General features: G+C 46.9%; 1 protein-coding gene across 19 annotated transcripts in view; it reads right to left on the reverse strand.

Annotated features, from left to right (window-relative positions):
* LOC144174188 (uncharacterized) overlaps window positions 1-6862 on the reverse strand; it is a 36049-nt gene extending 29187 nt beyond the window's left edge. For 18 of the 19 annotated variants that reach the window (XR_013323442.1, XM_077702718.1, XM_077702717.1 and 15 more), the window contains exons 1-5: window positions 6445-6641; window positions 5829-5916; window positions 5584-5703; window positions 4665-4784; window positions 1418-1498 (exon numbers count right to left, since the gene is read on the reverse strand). Coding sequence is in view for 18 of the 19 variants with exons in the window: in XM_077702718.1 (XP_077558844.1) it covers window positions 1418-1498; window positions 4665-4784; window positions 5584-5703; window positions 5829-5916; window positions 6445-6462 (427 nt within the window). In the remaining variant the exon portion in view is untranslated. Of the gene's footprint in view, window positions 1-1417; window positions 1499-4664; window positions 4785-5583; window positions 5704-5828; window positions 5917-6444; window positions 6642-6701 lie in introns of those variants that run through there. The other variant, XM_077702710.1, reaches the window with a different exon arrangement.
* Window positions 6863-16692: the final 9830 nt, after the last annotated feature.

Consider the following 16692-nt stretch of genomic DNA (forward strand, 5'->3'; position numbering starts at 1 on the left):
AAACATGCTCCGACAACTTTAGGCTCAGAGACCGAATTTCAGGTTCAGAATATCAGTTACAGCATCATTGCTCTCTGTCTTGCTCAAAGCACAACCGGATCAGGTTGCTTTGCCACATTCATGGTAAGCGTTACATGAAGGTGATCCTGCCACACTGCTACATTATATTTAGCACGGACTTGTGACAGCTGCCCTTGAGCTTATGCGACTTATTGTGAGGCAAACTTGTGCACAATCATCATCACCATCGTCATCGTCATAGTTGTCATCGTCAGCCCACTCAGGTCCACTGCAGGTAGAATGCCTCTCCCATTGACCTCAAACAGCTCCTGTCCTGCGCTGCTCGAATCCATAATTTGCCCCCGAAGTTCCGTATTTCATCCCTCTATTGTGTTGCTGGCGTTCCCCTTCTTCTAGACCCATCTCTTTTATCCACTCTTACCCTAATTGTCCACCAGTTGTCAATTCACCTCACTACATGGCCAGCCCAGATCCATTTCTTTTTCTTGATTTGAACTATGATATGTTCTACTCCAGTCTGTTCTCTGATCCAGGTAGCTCGTTTCTTGTCCCTGAGTGTTCTTCCTAACATTATTCGTTCCATGGCCCATTGAGCCAACCTAAGTTTGCTTTCTAGTTGTCTAGCAAGACGTCAAGTTTCAGCTTCATGTATCATAACCGGCAGTATGCACTAGTTGTAGCTTTTCTTTCGAGTGACAGAGGTAGCTTACTTTTCATTATTTGGGAGTGCTTGTCGGGTGCTCCCCAAAGGGGACACTTAAAAGGGGAACAAAGGGGATACTTAAAAACTGGTGAACCTATTTTTAAAAGAAAGCATTAGTAATTGCATTTCAAGTTCAGTATTGCCTCCTTTTCTTTTTTTAACAGTTAAAGTTTCACACAACTCGCAAGTGCATAGCTTTACTTAACACGATCGAAGGTGTTTTGAAAGAAGACCTGTGAGTATGCCAAAGGCCCCTTGAAAAAATCCCGGGCCATCTCCACTAACGTGAAGCCTGGGAAGGGGCAAAGCATGCAGTGTATAAGTGTATTTTTGGCGCGTTGGCGTTCTTGCCAACAGATTAAACCGTTTGGGGGGGGGGGGGGGGTGTAGAGGTATACAGCTTTTCTGTAAAAGTCTCTTGTCTTTGAAGCATGAAGCTTCCTTGCATGAGGCGTAAACGAGTGTCTCGGTGTTTTTTTTAGTACGCATCACGAAGCATTCCAGCACGAGGCGTAAACGAGTGTCCCAGTGTTTTTTTAGTAAGCGTTACGTTCTAGCGTGAAGCATAAATAAGTGTCCCGGTATTTTAGTACTGTGACTACATGAGACGATGCTTACGACATCAACATGAGACGCCGACAGCCCAAGCCCCTAAGGGGCTTCGGCCGAAAAAAGTGAAGCCCTTACTCTTACCAAAGGCAGGTGCAGTGGACGTGGAAGGCTGGTTAAGAGCTGCCCTCAGGTTTCCAAATGGACCATTATTTGTGCTGGAGGCTGAAATGTACCAAAATGAAAGAGTCCTTGAGGGCGCCACAGGATATTACAGTTTATTACAAGTGACAGCGCTGGACGTACCAGTTCCAATACTGTCAGCCCCGCTACTCATGCATTCGAGCTTCTTAAATAAATGCTCACATTGCGCAACGTCGACCTGTTCCGAAAATACAGGAAATACAGGACAGGCAGTTTTTAACAGCTGCATGGGGAATTAGAGGATGGGTTGTTATGTCCAATTTTTGCTCATTGTAACACAGAATGGGCGAAAAAAAAAAAGACACGCAAAAAACGACACCACAATGCTTATCCTGTCATCTCCTGTGCATTGTACTGTTTTTTTCACTGTATGCTTCATGATGCAACTCTATCAACCTCACTCACCTACTAGCATACTTTCCAATTTTCACTATACTGGGATTTAGAAGGGGTGTGGGAGGTAAGCAGGGGAATGCACAGCAGGACTCACTTCTTTTCGCAAGTTCATTTCTGAGATATCCCTCCTGTTTTCCTGCTATAATTATTAGCCCATTTATTTTCAAACTTTTATTAAATTCCATTTAAGTCGACCACCTTGGTATTGCTTTGGTTCAGAAAAATATGAACGTTAATATTAATTTATTTATTTCAATACCTTCAATACCCCGAGGGCGTTACAGAAGAGAGTGTTATGTTGCAAGTATACAAAACAAAACAATTGTACATAAGGAGATTAATCAAGTTACACTAAAAATTCGGTTTAGATATAGAAAACAATAAGGTTTCCAGAAATTATACAGTGCTAATGGCAATATACAGGCTCAAACAAAGAAGTAAATACAAAGTGAGCATACGAAGCAATGCGATGTAATTAAAGCCACTTACTAAATAAAATCAGCGCAGACGACCACAAGAAAACACAATAAAAAAATACAAGCAAAAGGAAATGGAAAGCGAACATACGAACACGAAAAAGGAACCCACCTACCAAAACGAAATCAGCACAAAAGATAGGAAGACCGAAATACCTGTTCGATAAATATACAATGCACATGTGTCAACAACCAGAAGGAAAAAAAACTTTACTGGAAATGAAAGAAGCGTTCGGTGGCCGTTTGAAATGCGCGCACATCTGTGATTGTGGCGATTGAGATTGAAGGCATGCTCCAGATGGGTATTCGCTAGAAGCTGGAGCATGCCTTCTCATGCAGTTGGCAGAGATTAATCAGACACTGTTCAGCAAAACTCCCTTTTTAAATTGTTCGAATATAAAGCAGTCAAGTTACACTTGGTTTAGGAGGAGGCAGCACAGTGAAGGACTACGGATTAACTTGGACCATTTAAGAATTGCTAAATGGACACTCAAGGCAACCAGCAAGTTGGTTTCGAATGAAAGTCTGACCTCCCCATAGCCATTTTAGCATTGATTCGGTGCTGAAAGACGCCTTAACTGCTGAGAAATCACTAATCAAACAACGCATTTCCCTTCCTCATTTCCCTCGCAGCGATTCCATGACACAAACAGTGGCTGCAACGACAAACCAGAAGCAAGCGAGGCAACGGTTATGCGTAGTGGTGTAGAAGCAACCCAATAAGACGCTACCAAGTATCAAGCGGTTTCATCAGTTTCGGTCAAATCAGTCATGCTTTCCTGATTGATTGATTGTGGGGCTTAACGGGCCGACGCAACGCAGGCGATGAGGCGCGCCGTAGTGGAGGGCTCCGGATTAATTTTGACCACCTGGGGATCTTTATCGTGCGCCGAAATCTCGTACACACGGGCGTTTTTGCTTTTCGCCTCCATCAGAAAAGCGGCCGCCGCGGCCGGGAATCGAACCCGCGACCTCGTGCTCAGCAGCGCAACGCTTTAGCCACTGAGCCACCGCGGCGGGTCAGTCAGTCATGCTTTCCTGAACACCCGTGTCCATTGCAGCTCCGGACCACTAAACAAAATGTTTCTTCATGCAACCCATGATCAGTATTGATTCTTCGTTGCGGAAAAGCATACTGTCCTTCTTAGGCCCCACGAATGTCGGTGCCGAACCAACCGCTCCTGCACAGCACACCTCCCCGCAAGGCGGTATCGCCCCAAGAGTGGACGAGTAGTGCCATCACCTCTTTACTAAAATAATAAATAAACAGAAAATGCATTTTGGCTTATCCAGTTTTTACTAGATGGCGCTAGCTGTCTACAAGCAAGAGTTTTATTTTATTTTTTCATTACAGAAGTGACACATCTCTAAAATAAGCAAACTAGGCCGTTTTGAATGTCGATACGTATTTGCGAAGCTTTTTTGTATTGGTGTGTGATGATTTTTAAGTCCGTGGGTCATGAACTAGTAAGTCCATAGGAATGTTAACAGGCAAGTCCCCTTTAATTAAGTACGCTAGAAAATATTGATCTTAGCCTAAACAAGCGTTCCTGTTTTTTTTTTTTTTTTAGCACAGAAAAAGCCTGCAGATGGTCATAACAAAACTGGCTATGCCACACAGTGCTCTACAGTATTGCACCAGGTATTGCACCGAAACCAAAATGTACTTGCTGGAGTTTGGGGTCACCGCGTGATCTATCGGCTGAGCTCCCATGGTATCGCCTCTAGCTTTCTTTTTGTTCTTTGACCTTCAAACATGACACTAGAAAAACTTCCAGTTAAGTTTTTATAAACTTGTGAAGGCATACTGTGAAAATATTTGTCATGTAATTGCAACCACTTCCAGTGTAAGTTACACGGTACCACCAGTGGTGGCAACACTGGTCTGCACGTTTCCGTTATTTTCTACTTTATTTTACAAAAGCTACGCAAAAGAGTGGTATATTCATGTTCTCGGTGGGCTAATCTATCGATCTAGTGCAATTTGTATTTTGACTTCGGTGTCCCTTTAATGCGCATCAAAATATCAAAAGGCAGGTATTATTTTTTGCAAGAAAAAAAAAAAGGCAAACCCAGCATGGATCAATTTTGCACCTTGAGCAAAACGTCTAATGGGTTCTAGATCATGTTCAACTCCCCCTCAATAAAGCATCATTAACACTATGATCCAGTATAAGTAATGCGACAGAAACAATGACTTTGGAACCGACACCATTTTGACTAATTTGCCCAACTAGGCATCATTAGGTCAACAAAATAAATTTCCAATTCATTAATGGTGATTGCTGATAAATTTGATCCAGTACAGCACTCACCAGCGTCAGTTGGGCTGGTAATGTGGTGGACAAATGTGCAGGCAGGTCCCATGCACATGCATGGGAACGGAAATACCTGCTGTCCCAACACGGGGGCTTGCTGTGGAAACCTGCAGTTGCCTGTAGGTGAGGAAGGGGTGACAGAGTAACACAATTAGAGGCAACTGCTCTCTCCAAGAAAAATTATTTTGTTAATTACTGATGAAATGACCTAATAAGAAAGGTTTACATTAACATTATGTGATCAACCATGGTCCCTCACCGACTGAAAAGAAGAACCATATTCAATCTCCAGTTAGGCAGGTTATAGTACTGTGTCGCATGAAACAAAGATTAGCTTTGTTTTCTTCTCTTTTTTTCTGCCTATCCCACCCTAATGTTTCGAACCCTAGACTTCATTCTTTTTGACATTGGTGTATCTGTAAAATTGCAATCATTTGTCCTGACTATATGCATGTAGGAGTTGTAAACGAGGTTTGTGACTCCTTGTAGATTAGTAATGGTAACTCAATAAAACATGTTCAGCTAATGGGAGGTTCTGCGCAAGTAAGACAAGGACAGTGGCAGACAAGACAGGTGCTACTAACAACAATTGTTAGTAGCACTTGTCTTGTTTGCAACTGTCCTCGTCTTACTTGCACTAAGCCCGGTACCATTACCAGCTTACCAGTTGCAAGTTGTGCGAGTTGGTAGGGGTTCATAACTAATCACAGTGCGAAAGACGGGACAGACAGAAGAATAACTAGAGAGAAGAATAACCACAGGACAGCAACTAATCAGTGCCTAATCAGCGCCTGTCCTGTGGTTATTCTCCCGTTTGTCCCATCTTTCGCGCTGTGATTAGTTATGACCAGCTTACCAGCTGGTACCAGATACCAGCTTACCATTAATAATGGTAAGCTGGGCCTGCATTGCTCACCTGCTGTACTCGGGCCGACAACGTGATGAATGTATGTATGGACAGGTGCTGAATGTGTGTACGGCCAAGCACACATGTGTGTAGGTTGCCCAGAGACCTGTTGTTGAAACCCAGATGTGGCTGCACCAGAAGCAGGCAATGAGTTATCATCCTAGGCAGGTGCAATCATTCCACTGATACTAGTGTAAATCCTCCACAAATAAGCATGCAACCATCAAATAAATCACAAAGGCAGCAAAACTTACGTGTTTGAAATGCTGGGCTGTGCCCTAAACAGAACGGATTTTGATTTCCAGCCAACATAATTGTTCCAGGATTGCGGGTAGCTTGCGTCTAGAGAAGAGAACATGGAATCGGCGCATTTGTGAAAACTTCGTGTGTGAAAATTTCACGTTAATTGTGGACAGCATTGCTCTCTTGATTTTCGAGACTAAACAGCAGCTGAAACGTGAGAGGTTCTTCCAGTACAGCTAGATTTACGTCCCCAATATGATCCTATGTGGTCTCGGTTGATATTCTAGATTCTGTACATCTATGGGCCACATTAGAGTCAAGGTTACGCAAACGAGGCACAAATCAATGCGTCTGCACCACGCTGATCTGCTTTCTTGTCTGATGCAGCAAATGTTAAAAGACATATAGATGTGTATTTTGACCTAATCCTGCATGCATTCTTTAGTGTTCTCTGATGTACTCTTAACTTGACAGCCTGCAATATGCTTTCCGCGCCAGTTACAGTTAACTTACAGCGATGAACTGCCAGCAGTCTAAAAAGACAAACTTCAGTTCACACTAAACGCAAGGAAAAGCACCTGAAAGATCAAGCACGCTACTATTGCACCCAAACAAGCAATGTCTTACCTGGGATAAGCTAAACATCGGCAGAACATCCACTACGGATTTTCAAGGGTCTCTAAAGTGAAGCGGCTGAGCGTTGTCAAATCAGCAACTTTTAGCATCGCAGAAGTTCGCATGATATTAATTATATCCCAGACATGACGACAACAACAAATGTACTTTGCCGGAGTCAGCATATTATCTCTATGCTTTGCCAGATTCCACTTACGAACGTCGCGGCTTCAGCTGAAAATTGAAACTAAATTGAGCAGTCCACGTACCACCAACTCTAATGAACCAGCATCGGCTGCTCAGCTGTCAAAATCCCACAACAACAATGCCATCACCGAAATGCGGGAAGCAATGTGGCAACAGGTTTGAAACAGTTCGAAACAGTTTCGAAACACAAAATAAAGAAAGAAAAGAGAAGAACTTGAATTGGACTGGATTGGATTGGATCCGTAGCTAAACTCGATTGAAATGGGTTGACTGCCGAACCTGAACCGGAACTAAACCGAAACTGGAACCAAACCCGAATTTTTGCCCGGAACCGGAACCGAACCAAACCCGTATATTTTCTGCCATTTTGGAACTTAACCCGAGCCGGAACATATCCAAGGAACCGTTCCGAACCGGTTCCGGGGATTGAAAACTGAAAAAACCCAGTTTTTGATTGTAGTGCTGTACGACGTGCATGAAAATATTTTAAGTGCAATGCACTTCTTAAGCGACCCTGAACCTACGTCCACCGGCGATGTCCGCGCACGTGGAGATGGGCGCGCGCAGCCTGGCCGCTGACATGGCACATACCCACGTGGGGGATTGGCCAGGAATCTCCTCGTCTTCCTTGGCAACGGGGGGAGATGGGCGCGCGCTGCCTGGCCGCTGACATGGCACATACCCACGTGGGGGATTGGCAAAGAATCGGGCGTGAGAAGGGCTAATGCACCTGCTTAAAGGAGTACTGACACGAAATTTCAAAGCTGAGATCCGCTCTAGCAATCAAGTACAACGACAACACAAATAGGTGTCTGTGAATAAATGCATCTTTCTTTCTTTGTAGTTGTGTGTGTGTGTGTGATCTCTCTTTCGCGAACATTACCGAACTGCGCAAATTCTACTCGCGCATTAGCACTTTCACATTCTTCCCCTCGGGGAAATGCGGGGAATTTTTTTACCACTCGTCCGACAGCGCCACCAAATATTATGCATAGTCTGTAGTCCCAGAACCCATCAATTTTTCCTCCTATTATTGCCCTCAATTTAATGTGAAGTTGTCCGTACTATAGAGATAGTAGAGAGTTTTAGCAGTCCGTCTGTTCCATCGTGTACGTAGTTACCGTGTTGACCGGAACCTGACTGCGCCTGCGCGCGCGGGAAGGGAGAGTAGGTGCACCTCACCGTGACGAATGCATGGGCACGGCAAAGGCCGGCCCGCGGAACTAATCCCCCCGACCGCGACGAATGCGCAAGTGCCAAGACGGGTCCCGGTCAACACGGTAACCACGGTCCCGGTCACACGGTAAACACGGTAACCGGAACCCAACTGCGCCTGTGCGCGCGCAAGGGCAAGGAGGAAGGGCGAGGAGGCGCACCTCACCGTGACAAATGCACGGGCATGGCGAGGGCCGGCCCACGGAACTAATCCCCCTACCGCGACGAATGCCCAAGTGCCCAGACGGGTCCCGGTCAACACGGTAACTACGTACAACACGGAACATACGGAGTGCTAAAACTCTCTATTAGAGAGTTTTAGAGACCCGTCTAGTCTAAGCACTTGGGAATTCGTCGCGGTAGGGGGGATTAGTTCCGCGGGCCGGCTTTCGCCATGCCCGTGCATTCGTCTCGGAGGAGTGCGCCCCCTCGCCCTTCCTCCTCGCCCTTCCGCGCACGCAGGCGCAATATGTCGGGTCCCGGTAAACACGGTAACTACGTAAACGACGGAACAGACGGACTGCAAAAACTCTCTAATATATACTGCCCGTTTCCCCCAATTTTCTTTTGCATTTGGAATAAGTTAAGCTTGAACGTATATTCCGAGGCAACATATCATGGCTTATTCACCGTGGTTCCCATGCACATGGTGATTGATATTGTGTAATGTTTTGAATGTGTTGTTAATTCTAATGCATCCCTGCAACCTTGCGAAGGCCTTCAGAGACACCATCAACTGCTGGAGTGTTGTAAGCTGGGCTAGTTGGTACTGTTCCCTGATGGCTAACAGCGCAATAACTGGGAGAAGACACGAAAGGGCAGGACACAAACAAGCGCTATTGTTACTCTCAAATTCTTATGCACTGCTCTTAAAGGTGTTGTGCCACCAAATTTTAAGTCTGTAAAAAGCCTTCTGTAGGCTTCCTCTGTATGCAAGGACCATCAACACAAAGTGCTTGGTACAGCAAGCGCTTAATATATATTTTAATTCGCTTCTAAAAAGTGCCTAAAAGCTCTTCTGGAGATCGGGACCCATCGCTAGCGCCACTAACCATGACGTCAGTGAATTGCCAGCGTAACAAAGTTTGTGACGTCATACCACGTTAGCGACTCGAGCGACGTCAACGTGAACTCCAGTTATCACAATTTGTTTGGTCGCTTTGTCGTATCAGACATACTAGGCCGGACGACGGCGACGACGTGATATGCTGGCCTTTCTAGCCACCATAGACGCGACGCCGACGAGTCGCCAAACCATTGGCGAACTGCGGAATTGGCAGACCGCGTTGCCACACTACGCCGACGGCGACACAAACACGTCGGCCGATGGAAAGTCGCCGTAGTGTGACTGACTCGCCGACCGAAGACGCCAACAAAACCATTCGCCTGACTGGTCGCCTGACGCGTCGTCGGGAATCGACCGAGACGCGAAAACTGCGCCCCGACAACATTCGTTCCGCAATGAACGCAGCTCTATTTTGTTAGTTTCTGCAGGGTAATAAACTCAGTAAGGTCCACAAAGCCCATACAACTGAACACTAGCGCTAATGCCATAGGCCTCCTGCGCTGGAGTTTTGGCGACAGGCAGCGCCCCTAGCGGCCAACGCCTCTGGGTAGTACAAAAGCAGACGACCACCATGCAGACGACCCCCGCCGCCCTCCATGTGTTTTCAATTACAAGCCAGAGTGAAAGTTGGTTGTGGCGCTTTGTGGCGAGTTTAAATGACTGCATATTGTATGAAATAGCCCTTAAAGTAGTTGCAGAGGCTAAACAAAATAATATCCGCTAAAAGAAGCCGATTTGTCGGCTTTCTTTTAGCGAGCTTTCGCGATGGTCGCGGCGTGGGACAGTATCGCCAGGTCGGGTGGTTTAACTGTTTCACGACAGTTACAGTTTTTTCTTCTTGCGTGCGGTCGACAAAGGAAAGTTCACGAGTAGCATAAACAAGGAACGCTGCTCATCCTATATCCTGAGGTAACTGCAAAAGGTTGCTTCAGCGGGAGCATGCAAGCGAACGCAAGAATTGCGCAGCCGACTCAGCTGACACTGCTGGCCTGGCACCGCCTTTGAAACGAGTGGAAATTTTGTTTCGTATTTTCGCAAACTAAATGATTCTTGCGTAACGTTTTACGCCGCACGATTTACGAACGGGAGGGTACGTGTATACTAGCGAGTAGGTGGGGCAATAGCGCCAAATAAACAAATTAAGCGCTATTAAAGGACGCAAAACATGCACCAAATCACACGCCCGCTGCCTGCAGAGATGTGTACTTCTATAACACCACATAACACAGCATAACATAACACAGCCGCATACACGGCGCGGGGCCCCGAATATTTACATACGATCATCACTGACTGTGTTGGTTTCCTAGTGCAGGGGTCGTCGAATCTTAACGCCGACAGGCCAGTTTTGACTTCAAATGGAGTTAGACAGCGAGGTAAGAACAGAGAATTGGCGTCCTCCAGTTGAATTGCACCCCCATCTTCACACTTCGCCAGATTATTGTCAAATATTATTAGAAATTCGCTGAATTTTTTCTCTTTGCATTCAAAGCCCCCCTCCTCCTCCCCCCCCCCCCCCTTCCGATTTGCCGTCCAGCCCTCCGCCGTGTCGGCTGCATGGAACTCGGCCGTTGCTGACGCTCATTCTAGGCTATTAAGTGCGAACTGGGAATGTATACTGCAAGAGCGTAATTAAGTAAAGCGATAGCAAACAAGGAAAGCGAGCGGCCTCTTAGTTCGCCCGACCACTTTGTTTTACGGCCACTATATATAATTTCGGAATCGCAAAACAGATTTCACGCTTCTGACGGTCGCGGCAATTTGTCACTGAGACACGCAACAAAACGGCAAGCTAACGCTGCACCGTGTATTCGTAACGGCGACTGTTTGATGAAAGTGCACGCATAGTGTGCAGGTACGCAAAAGAGCGGCGCACCGCAGCAGGCGAGCCTGCGGTCCGCCGGACTCGCTGGCTTTTTAAAGCGCGATCATCACCGATTGCGTCACTCTTCTTGGCTGTTTTTGAGAAGTCTCTCTCACCTAGAGTATTAGTTTAAACTAGAAATTTCACTTAAAATTTTACTTCGTACGACCATCGATCGGTGAACCTGCGAGTAGCAGACGCCGTCACGGTCCCGGCACTTTCGTCGGCGCTGTAAACGTGTTAAGCGCTGCAAAGCTTCTCCCCCTAATGCCAAGTTGATCGCTGAAATAGATCGGACGCGTCGGGGATGAACTGGTGACCACGTCGCAAAATAATCGGGAGCGTCGAGCTCAGTTTGCTTCTGTCAACACGGGATCCTATGGGACCCGCGCAGCTTTGTACTACCCGGAAGTACTGCCCGGAAGCCGCTTGCGCAGCGCCCCCTGGGCAGCGCAGGAGGCCTATCCGTATTTTGGCGTTCGACGCTTCGGCCGTGCTCTTCGGCGATGCCGCTTCCCCGGAATGCGTGTGCGATCGGCTCGACTGTAGAAAATATAAGGTCAGTTTCGTGCAGAACAAGAGTTACGTAGGGTAATTCGGGTAATAAGAGATCAGTATCGGCAAAGGTTTTTAACGCAAAACCATAGTACGGCAAACACTATCCCTACAGTGCAAAATCGTAGCCGCAGCCTGGCACACTTATTTTTGCGAGCGCTTTCGCGAAGGAGCAGAGTTGATGGCGATAAGCTATTGCGGGGGCTTCGCGGGACCTTGCTGCGCAAGTGCTATTTAAGAAATTTGGGTTTACAAGCCAGGAATTCTATAAACTAGCTGGTAAACACCGACGTACGACTCGAAGGATGGGCCTCCATCTAGTACACCGGATATTTCGCTGTGTGAAATGATTTGTGCGGTGGCTCAATGGTCCCGCGCGTCGCGCCTGCTCGGTCAACGTTGCGCGTTCAATTCGCGACGAGCCCAGGTTTTTTTTTTTTTTAGCGGTTTTTTTAAGGGGCATGGATTGCATATCCAATTGCATTTCCATGGTTTGCATATCTATGGTTTTCATTTGTCTGCATCCGAGGATGCAGACAAAGAGTCCGTGTCGGAGCTGTCGCGGCTTGACATGACGAGTCGGCGTGTTTACTTCCGGGGTGAAGCACGTGTGTGCGGGAGCAGACGCCGCAGTGAAGTCACAGCGTACCGCAGCGCCGCATGGTAGACACACGTGGCAGAGCGTCCTCGCAACTCTGTGACGTCACTGCTTGAATCGGCGCCCAGAAACCGAATCCTGTTCACATGAATCGTGCGATAATAAATTTTTTTACTCAGAATATCTGCATGTGAGAGCATGTATCATGCTTTCTTGGGAAATATAAAACATTTGCAACAAAGAATGCACAAGCAACAAATTTGGTGGCACAACACCTTTAAAGCCTGCTCACAGAACATACCTTACGGTCAAACAATGCATTGGTCGTCTTCATCCGACAAAAGCAATTTCAGGTCATTGTTCAACCAGGCAATCCACCATACCATTCCAGTTGACACCTTTTTTGGGGCCTAGCTGTAGACCACACGACGGCATCCATGCACTCTCCTATGCAGCGCTGCTTGTCACACTTCGGAACATGACGAGTGACGTCACGGGCCAAATTAACCTTTTCCACTTTTGACAAACGGGGCTAAAAGGCAAACTTCGGGTCTAGTGCACAACTTGGAAATGGGGTTTCGAAGCTGCACGTCACCCAACGCGACCACTTGTCCTTGCATTATATCTTTTTCTGGTTGGGAGGGTAGGCCGGAAGATGTTCCAAAGCGCTTCCGTTACTTGGTCAGCGGAAACTATAGGTACATGAAAAGCGTAGCAGATCGAAGAATTTTTTTTGCCTCATTGTGCGAAAATACGTGCGCGCGTGCTTGTGCATTAGATGGTATCAAATACGATGGCAGTCGGGCAGGCTCTCTGCTACCGGAAGAAGTTGCCTGCCCTGCCAAGAGGGCCCCCCTTGCCAGTAAAGTACCTGCCTGCCTGCCTAGCTGCTAGCCAGAGGATTCCGACGAGGATGCGTGATTGCAGACGAGATGCGGCCCGTCTCCAGCCACACGAAGGGGGGGGGGGGACGCAATGCTGCCCCAGGGTGACAGTCGATGGTACCAAAAAACTATGGTCCAAAAACGATGGTACCAAAAAACGAACGGGCCAATGGGTAGCCTGCAAGAAAGTTTCCAGAATCTTCAGGCGGAGGTGGCGTCGGAGACACCGGGGCGCTGCCCACTGGCCAGGAAGCTACGTGCCTGCCTGCAAGACGACTGCGGTGAGGATACATTTGGAGACGAGGTGGTCGGTTAGGGAAGTGGAACGCAAGGCGGTACCCCGGCTGTTCCGTAGTCATGTTTTAGAGCGCTGCTGCGTAGTCCCTTAAGATGGGCCTCGTTGTAACCGAGACAACGAAGAGGCCACCGAAGATAGAGCAAACAAGAAAGGGGAAAATGAAAGGATGGCAAAAGTGTGAGGGGGAGTGCTTTATGCCGAAGCTGCGCGAGACATTCTTTCCGGAGGTGACGCGCTAGGAGATAACAGAGAGTTTTAGCATAGCGTGCTCCGTCCGCTAACGGTACGGCGGCGGGTAGCGGGGCGCCACTAGGGAGAGAAAATTCGTCACGGTGGGGTGGATTAGTTCCGCGCGGCCTGCCTTCGCCATGCCCGCTCTTTCCCTCCGCTGAGGGCAACCTCCTCGCACTCCCCGCGCGCGCATGCGCAGTCCGGTCCCGCTACCCGCTAACCTTAGCGCAGCGTACGGGAGCCGCTATGCTAAAACTCTCTAACGCCAGGGTACTGGCGTGAGCGCGACCACGGGAGGCGCTGCGAAGTGCGTCTCCGTGGCGCCGGCTTAGGGATTCTGGCACTTGGGCTCACTCTCCATGCTGTTTCTTTGCGCTCGGTTGACTTTTGATGCTTGTCCGCACCAGATTTTATGTATGCGTAACTTTTTATGATAATAAAAGATTTAAAATGCGCCTTGTGCGCTTATTGACTGGGACTGGTTACGGCACTTTGTCGGCCATTAAATTGCCCTTTTGCCAACCTTGCCCCTTACATGTGTGATCAATGTACAGGTCACTGTACTCTGTAGCTGACTGATTGAAAATCGCATACACTAGCTCAAGGCGTAATTTAAAGTGTAGTTATTGATTCCACTCCGGAAGAAACATTGCCGGCGTCGCTCCATTCCTTGCGGAGCCGGTCCTGTGCAGAAAAAAAAGAGTCGGAGCTAGGCGTCAGATTCTGCATTCAGCAATCTTTCCAATAAAGGGAAAAGCCAAAGTCTAATAACTGACAACACCGAAAATGCAAGACCAAAACAAATTCCAGGCCTTAGGGGTTGTCGACTTCGGGAGAAGGCATTACTATTCCCGGTAATCTTATGTAAGGTAAAACAGTTTTTTGCAACCTTAACGAACGCTGGAAAGTATTGTATCACATCACTTTACGTTGCCATGGCATGAAAGTACGCCGACATGCACTATGGGGCGCAAAAAATGTAGGTTGAGTTCCAAATAACCTTTGTAGGTATAGGCGCGTGCTGGTTTTATACCAGGCTTCTAACCATACAGTATGGAGGTTTATTCAGCAAAACTTGTTCGGTAAAAATACATTATGAATATGTTTTTTCACACTTCGAGGGATATTTCTGTACATTTGCCACAGCCATATCTTCCCAATATTCAGATATGCGTTACAGTAAAACTGCACTCAAGAGCAGGAGAAGGGGGAGGAGCAGAAAACATATATAACAGTAAAATCGAGCTGTTTAGTGGGCGGGATCCTCAGTCCAGGACAAGAGAGTAAGAGTAATTGTTTTCGATTCATGGAACTCCATCCCGAGCAGGCCAGGATGTGTTCTTTACGCCTGAAGTGGTTGGAAAAGAGCTGCTTGAGCATTAAGAGCTGCTTGGGCATATTTATCGGTTTCGATTCTTGTAATATATGCACGTATACTATTTATTGCGTTGTTTAGAGAGTATGTCAAGCCTCTACTGCGACTACTGCCTTTTTTCTCCGAACCCGTTTGAACCCGTTTGAACCGGTTCGAACAGGAACAGAATGGTGCTCTGGAACCTAACCCGTAACTGAACCCGAAAGGCTTGAACCCGAACCCGAACCGAACCCCCCAAAATTCCGGTTCGACACCCTGGCCACCATAGCCCCGGGAAATCCCGTGAGCATACTTTCGCACCTACCTACCCGCCTAGCGTTTCCCACGCATGGTTTGTCCGACTCCTCCACACCTCCAGTCTTTAGTCCGGTCGTCCGGTCAATGATGGACGACACTGCTTCTCGATCATGTCCATCGCTAGTGGTCGCCGCGTCCCCTGATGGCTCAGTCTGTCCGAAGCCCAACGCTTGCTCCAGCGACACCCCACTGGGCTGTTTGGGCTCCAGCCGTGGGCCTGACAGCACAACGTGTTTGCACCAACCATGCCCTCTGAGATCACCCCGCGCGCGTTTTGCTTGTCAGGCTTACGGATGAACGCACGCGTAGGCGGAAAGTTTTCATTTTCTAGGTGGGGGGAGGGGGGGGGGGGGGCTGGGTTCCTGGCCTCTCTCTCTGTGTATGCATATTTATACATACACCCAGTTTTTCGCTCACGTTATGAAGTGCTCCAGCGCGAGGCATAAACGAGTTTCCCCGTGTTTTAGTACCGTGACTACATGAGACGACGATTACGACGACGACGACGACGACGACAGGAGACGCCCACAGCCCCAGCCCATAAGGGGCTTCGCTCCTTAAAAAATACAACAAAGTAATAAATGTTGCGAGGTCTGGCTTACTGACATTATTTTCCTTTTCTACTCCACGACTCCTAAAATTCCCTGAATCTATTAAAGATTCCCTTTTTCCTTTTTGTCCAAAATTACCGCCGGAAATTCCATTGAAAAGGGAAAATTTCCCGCACGGAATATCACTGCTCAGAGCTCATATGAAATCAGAACTCAAAATGGACTCAGAACTGATATGTACTCAGAACATATATGACTCAGAACCCACATCTACTCAGAACTCAAAATGGACTCAGAACTGATATGTACTCAGAACTCACATGACTCAGAACCCATATCTACTCAGAACTCAAAATGGACTCAAAACTCAAAATGGACTCAGAACTCTCATGTGCTCAGAACTCAAGATGGACTCAGAACTCAAAATATCATATGTACTCAGAACTCGAAATGGACTAAGAACTCATGTACACAGAACTCAAAATGGACTAAAAATTGAAAATGGACTCAGAACTCATATGTACTCAGAACTTAAAATGGACTCAAACTATACTCAGAACTCATATGTACTCTGAACTCATACGTACCCAGAACTCAAAATGGACTCAAAACTCAAAATAAACTCATAGCTCAAATGTACTCAGACTCACAATGTACAGAGAACTCAAAATGAACTCAGAACTCAAGTGTACTCAGACTGAAAATGTGCTGAGAACTCAAAATATGTGCTCACAGCTCAAAATGAACTCCGAACTCATATTTACTCAGAACTCATATGTACTCACAACTCAAAATGGACTCAAAATGAACTCAGAACTCAAACGTACTCAGACTCAAAATGAACTCAGAACTCAAACGTACTCAGACTCAAAATGTACTCAGAACTCAAAATGAACTAAGAACTCACTATGCACTCAAAACTCAAAATGAACTCAGAACTAATATCTACCCAGAACTCAAAATGGACTCAAAACTCAAAATTGACTCAGAACTCATATGTGCTCAGAACTCAAAATGGACTCAGAACTCAAAATATACTCAGAACTCATATGTACTCAGAACTCAAAATTGAAAGTGGAATCAGAACTCATATGTACTCAGAACTCAAAATGGACTCAA

Source organism: Haemaphysalis longicornis, unplaced genomic scaffold (assembly GCF_048455015.1).
Source record: "Haemaphysalis longicornis isolate Haplotype H1 unplaced genomic scaffold, Haemaphysalis longicornis Haplotype H1 scaffold_3, whole genome shotgun sequence".
Classification (NCBI taxonomy): Eukaryota; Metazoa; Arthropoda; class Arachnida; order Ixodida; family Ixodidae; genus Haemaphysalis; species Haemaphysalis longicornis.